Raw genomic sequence first — 6312 nt, 5'->3', positions numbered from 1 at the left:
TCAAAATATGCTAAGGGAATAAAGCCCACTCGAAAATAACCAATTTACATCAAAAATCCCGAAATTGGCCAAACCCGATCCCCGGACCCACGTCTTGGATTCCGACAAAAATCAAAAAACTAGAATCCTTACACTCTCGCAAGTTCATACATATCAAGAATACCAAAATCCGACGACAAATGACCCCTCAAATCCCAAGCTTTAGGTCTCCAATTTCCAAGCCCTAACTTCTAATTTTAGGCTTTAGATTCCACAAATTCCATGTTTAATTAGGTAGAAATCACATTAGGATCGAGTATTAGGTCCATAAATCTTACCTCCAAGTATTTCTCCTTGATTATCTCTTCATTCCTCCAAAAAAAGCACTAAAATTGCTCAACAATGGTGAAACTTAGACCCACAATCGCGGAAATGGTCTTTTAAACATTCTGCCCATCTATTCACGTTCCTTCTTCGCGAACGCAGTCAACGCCTCGCGTTCGCGAAGCACAAACTTACGTTGACCAATAATTCCTTCTTCGCGAACATGACACCCCAAATGAGAACGCAAAGCTTCAGCTCATCAAAGAATCGCGAACGCGACTACCAGCTTGCGAACGCGAAGAACAATTCTCCAGGACCCCAGCTGCCCACCTTTCCTCTACGCGAACGCGGCAAGACCCTAGCGAACGCGATGACCACTAACCTCAGTCCTTCGTGAACGCGGGACCACCTTCGCAAACGCGAAGGCCAACTCTATTTCCTCACATCCTAACCCTTCGCGAATGTGGGACATCCATCGTGAACGCGAAGGCCAAAAGCCTCCAACACCAACAATATTTTTTCTGCAATTTTTTCCAACATGAAATGATCCGTTCAGCCACCCGAAACTCACTCAAGGCCCTCGGGAACTCAACCAAAACATGCCAACAAATCCCATAACCTTATTCAAACTTGTTCCAATCTTTGGAACGCTCGAAACAACATCAAAACACCAAATTTACATCGGATTCAAGCCTAAGAATTTCAAAAACTTCCAAATTCCGCTTTCGATCAACAAGTCTATCAAACCTCATCTGAATGACCTGAAATTTTGCACACACATCACAAATGACACAACGGACCTACTCCAACTTCTGGAATTCAATTATGACCCCTATATCAAAATCTCACCTATCAACCGGAAAACGCCAAAATTCCAATTGCGCCAATTCAAGCCTAAATCTACTCTGGACCTCCAAAACACATTTCGATCACGCTCCTAAGTCCCAAATCACCTCCCGAAGCTATCTGAACCATCAGAATTCATATCCGAGCCCTTTTTCACATATGTCAACATCCAATTGACTTGTCCAACTTAAATTTACTCAAAAGAGACTAAGGGTCTGAAACCTTACCAAAATCTCTCCAAACCCGAGCCAACCAACCCGATAATACATAATACATCTGAACAAGATAATAAGAAGCAAAAAGGGTCGAAACGGAGTGGTAACTCATGAAACGACCAACCGAGTCGTTACAGTTGCATTGCACGCGCAAGAGTCCAACAGTCACTTTTTGAAGCATGCTATGTACCGAATACTTGCTTACATAATCTCAATGGCCTTACTTATAAATTATAAACATGAGTCAAGGGATTATATACACTTGAAAACCCTAAATCATTAATTCTCTCTCAAGTGTGATGCCGCCTTCATTCACTTCAAGGCTTGAAGAATAAAGTAGCAACAAAACAAAGGACCAGATCCTAGCACTGAGTTCATCCTGTGTCCTTAGTATTTTTATAACTTTGTTATTGTATTCACTTGTAATCCCTGCTCATCTTAGTTAGAAGCATCTCGTAGGATATCTTTGTAAACGATAAACCTCGTGTTTGTGTTTGACTAGAGCTAGTCAAAGTGGTGGGCTTTGTAATAGCGTTATTACAAAGAGGCTTGCAATAAAGTTATTGCAAGTAGGTGATGGATGAACAGTTTAATTTCTAAGTTATAATAGGTTGTAATCTAAAGTTGCTCGGTTAGTTAAGTTAAAATCCTACGAGTGTAGGTTGTGGTTTTTAATCCCGTGTGCTGGGAGTTTTCCATGTAAAGTACTGTTGTGCTATTTACTTACTGTTTTGTGTGTGTGTTCTGTAGAAACTAATAGAGAACTAGGTTCTCTATACAGATTGATGGACTCTTAGTTTACAATAATTGGTATCAGAGCAGGTTCTTTCTATATGGCTAACACCTAGAAAGGATCCACTGGCTTCTCCACCAAATTTTGAAAAGATTAATCAACCTACAAACCACCAAGATTCAATGGTCAATACTATAGCTAGTGGAAGACAAGAATGCATAATTTTATCATGGCTGAAGATTCGAAGTTTTGGGATGTCATTTGTGATGGACCCTTCGTCCCTATGAAGACTATTGGCGAGACAACAGTGACAATCCTAAAGACAAGGAAGGAATACAACGATGTCAATCGCAAAGCTATAGAGAAAAACTTTCGAGCAAAGAAGATCCACATCTATGGTATTAAACCAGACGAGTACAACAGAATCTCAGCTTGTCAATCTGTCAAGGAGATCTGGGAGGCTCTCCAAACCTCACATGAAGGAATAAATCAAGTCAAACAGTCAAAGATCGACATGCTCCCTATTGAGTACAAACTCTTCAAGATGAAAGATGATGAGTCCATTCAGGACATGCATACTCGTTTCACTTCCATCATCAATGAGCTCTATTCTCAGGGAGAGATCATTCCAAAGAACAAACTGGTCAAGAAAAATACTCAGTGTGTTACCTGGTTCTTGGGAGAGCAGCTATCATAGAGGCAACAGATATGCAAAAGCTGCTGATTGATAAACTCGTTGGAAATCTGAAGACCTATAAAATGAAGAAGAAAAAGGACCATGAAAGAAGAGAACCCCAAAAGGAGAAGAACCTTATCAAAATAGACAACATTGACTCAAGTGGTAATGATACTAACATGGCCTATTTGACATGGAGGTTACATAAATGGTTCGCATAAATGGAGGTATCCCGAAAAAGAGTAACTCTAGCAGAACAAAAGGCTATGACTACTGTCACAAATGCGAGAAGCCAGCACATTTCATCAAAGATTGTCCTTTCCACAAGCAGGAATATTACAAGCATAACACAGATAAGACGGACAAGAGGAACCTGGTTCCTGACAATTCTAACAGGAAATTCAAGAGAAAAGATATTGCTAACAATGTTGTAAAACAAGCTCTTGCTGCATGGCGAGATTCCTCTAGTAAATCTGATGGCAATGATGAACAAGGAGACACCTCCATAATGGCCATTGAAAGCGAAGTAGCTAAATATGATTCCATCTTTGCCCTGATGGCAAAATCTGATGACGATGACGATGACGATGACGATGAGATAAACTTTCTAGACATTCAAAAAAATTTAAAGTCTTACTCTCAAAAGAAGTTTGTATCTTCAGCTAATGTCCTGATTGATGCTTACTATAACCTTATCAATGATAAAAATATTTTATCTAAGGAATTAGAAGAGGCAGAGCATCAGAGAGATGATTTATTGGTCGTAGTTGTTGATTTAAAAGAAATTATTGAGAATTTAAAGAATGAAAAGGATGTTCTAACTGAGAAAATTGAAAAGGTAGAATATGAGAGAGATGACTTGTTGGTAGTAGTTGTGAATCTAAACGAAATAGTAGAGGAATTAAAAAGGGAAAATATTTATGTGAAAGCTTCAATTGAAAACTGCATGAACTCTTCAAAGGGAAAGAGAGTGGCGATTGAGGCATACCTTAATCTTGAAAATAAGGTAAAATTGAGTTTGTATGCTGAATTGGAAAGAAATAGACAACTTCATGAAGGTTTAAGCAAGGTTAAAATGATCTTGATAAATCTCTGAATTGGACCTGGTCCTCTGATACAATCACCTCTATGTATAAAAGTAATAGGTGGAGCAGGTAGGGAATCAGGTTCAAAAAGGAAATGGCTCCGTACAACCCATGTAGCAATTATGTTACTGTTCTTGCCAACTGGCTTTGCGCTCATTGTGGTAACTTGGTCATTTCAAAGATTCATGTAAGGCTAAATTTCAGTCCCAATAGAAAAATAATTTTTTTGTTAAAAAAGTATCTATTGCTAGGGAACATGGTCCCTACAATAAAAAAACATGCGATGCCTGCTTGGACATGAAGAAATTTAATTTGCCCTTTTTGTCACTACAAGGGACCCAAACTTGTTTGGGTTCCTAAGTCTAATCTCTGATTTCATTGTGTAGGGAGCAATGAAAGGAAGCATCCAAAGATGATACATGGATAGCGGCTGCTCTAAACACATGACTCAAAGTACTAACGATTTCCTTTCACTCAAAAGCCTGTGAGGTGGGAGTGTGTCCTTTGACAATGACAAAAAGGGATACATTCTAAGAGTTGAAAAAATTGGAGAGACACTTACTCACTCAATTGAGAACGTCTATTATGTGAATAGCCTGAAATATAGCCTACTGAGTGTCTCTTAAATTTGCGACAAAGAAAATAAAGTGGAGTTCTTATCAAAGTCTTGCACAATCACCAATCTTGTGACTGGTGAAATGGTTCTGGTGGCGAAAAGATTCAAAAATATCTATGTTACTGACTTTGAGTCTCTAAACAGTAGGGATATTACATGTTTGAATATTGTTGATGATGATACTAAACTATGGCACAGAAGATTGGGACATGCAAGCTTCTTCTTGTCGAACAAGCTAGTAAAAAAGGACCTGGTTTGTGGCCGCCAAAATCAAAGTTCAAGAATCACAAAGTGCGTGATGCATGTGTGAAAGGAAAGCAAATCAGGTCCTTCTTCAAGCCAAAGAAGGAAGTAAGCACTTCAAGGCTACTAGATCTTCTCCATATGGATATGTGTGGACCTATAAGGATGCCCAATAGAGGAGGAAAGAAGTACATTTTTGTCATTCTATATGACTACTCCAGATTCACATGGACCTTGTTCCTCAGAACCAATGATGAAATTTTTCCAGTATTTGCTACTTTTGTGAAGCAGATTCAAGTGAAGATGAGCCATAATATTATAATCATAAGATCCAATCATGGTACCGAGTTCAACAATGCAAAATTTGATGAATTATGTCCTGAAAATGGTATAAGTCATAATTGTTTAGCTCCCTGAACACCCCAACAAAATGGTGTTGTGGAGAGAAAAAATAGGACTCTTGAAGACATGGCAATGACGATGCTAATTGATAGTGGTGTATCAAAGAGCTTTTGGGCTAAGGCAGTAAACATTGCATGTTATTTGATAAACAGGTGCATAATCAGGTCAATCCTAAAAAAGACCCCTATGAATTGTTAAACGGGAGAAAACCCAAGCTGACTTACTAGAGAATATTTGTTTGTAAATGTTTTGTTCTCAACAATGGTAAGGAAGCGCTGGGAAAATTTGATGCCAAAAGTCATGAAGGGATCTTTCTTGGATATTCCTCACAAAGCAAAGCATACAAGGTCTATAACAAAAAGACTCAATATGTTGAAGAAATCGTACATGTAATCTTTGATGAATTATACCACTTAAGAGGGAAAATTCACACGATAAGAATATCAAGATGGAGAGCATTCAAAGGTTCCTATAAAAGTAAATGATATGGAAAACGGGAAGTCATATCTGATGAGTCGGGTCAAGGAGTCTAATGAAGAAGATGTAGCAGAATCTCCAACTGATTCAGAGGAACCTGGTTGTTGATGTGGTACAAGGAACTCATGATGCTGAGTAGAGAAGTGGCACTCACTCCTCCATGGATGCTAATGATAGATCTCACTCGGAGGAACATGTGTCTTCTTACCATGAGACTCAGGTGTCCAACTGGAAACACAACAACTTATATCCTCTCCATAATATAATCACCCCTCTTGATTCAGGAATTCAAACTAGATAAAAAGCAAGAAGCATGTTTACCTTCTCAACCTTCCTGTCTCAAATTGAGCCCAAAAATATCAAGGAAGCATTGAAATATGTTGATTGGATTGCTTCTATGCAAGAAGAACTCCATCAATTTAAGAGGAACAATATGTGGAACTTGGTTCCTTGACCTTCAAATTGAACTACTATTATAACCAGGTGGGTGTTCAGGAACAAGCTTGATGAGTTTGGTAATACAACAAGAAACACGGCCAGATTGGTGGTTCAAGGCTATAATCAAGAGAAGGAATTGACTATGATGAGACTTTTGCTCCAGTTGCACGGATGGAAGCCATCAGAATTCTCATTGCTTTTGCATCTCATATGGAATTCAAATTCTTCCAAATGGATGTCAAGAGTGCATTTCTAAATAGATATTTGAAGGAAGAAGC

General features: G+C 38.7%; 2 protein-coding genes across 2 annotated transcripts; both read left to right on the top strand.

Annotated features, from left to right (window-relative positions):
* The first annotated feature begins 2326 nt into the window (after positions 1 to 2326).
* On the top strand, positions 2327 to 2794 carry LOC104211645 (uncharacterized). Its single transcript, XM_009760731.1, has one exon. It carries the CDS (start codon positions 2327 to 2329, stop codon positions 2792 to 2794), a length of 468 nt encoding a protein of 155 aa, XP_009759033.1.
* Positions 2795 to 2981: 187 nt separating this feature from the next.
* LOC104211644 (uncharacterized) lies at positions 2982 to 3869 on the top strand. The gene has a single exon (XM_009760730.1). It carries the CDS (start codon positions 2982 to 2984, stop codon positions 3867 to 3869), a length of 888 nt encoding a protein of 295 aa, XP_009759032.1.
* The last annotated feature ends 2443 nt before the right edge of the window (positions 3870 to 6312 follow it).

This window comes from Nicotiana sylvestris, chromosome 6 (genome assembly GCF_000393655.2).
Source record: "Nicotiana sylvestris chromosome 6, ASM39365v2, whole genome shotgun sequence".
Lineage (NCBI taxonomy): Eukaryota > Viridiplantae > Streptophyta > Magnoliopsida > Solanales > Solanaceae > Nicotiana > Nicotiana sylvestris.
The sequence above is the reverse complement of the archived record's forward strand: the minus strand, read 5'-3'. Positions and strand labels throughout refer to the sequence as shown.

Coding starts and splice junctions, on each gene's coding strand:
- LOC104211644 (XM_009760730.1), top strand. CDS start 2,982: ATGGTTCGCATAAATGGAGGTATCCCGAAAAAGAGTAACTCTAGCAGA.
- LOC104211645 (XM_009760731.1), top strand. CDS start 2,327: ATGGCTGAAGATTCGAAGTTTTGGGATGTCATTTGTGATGGACCCTTC.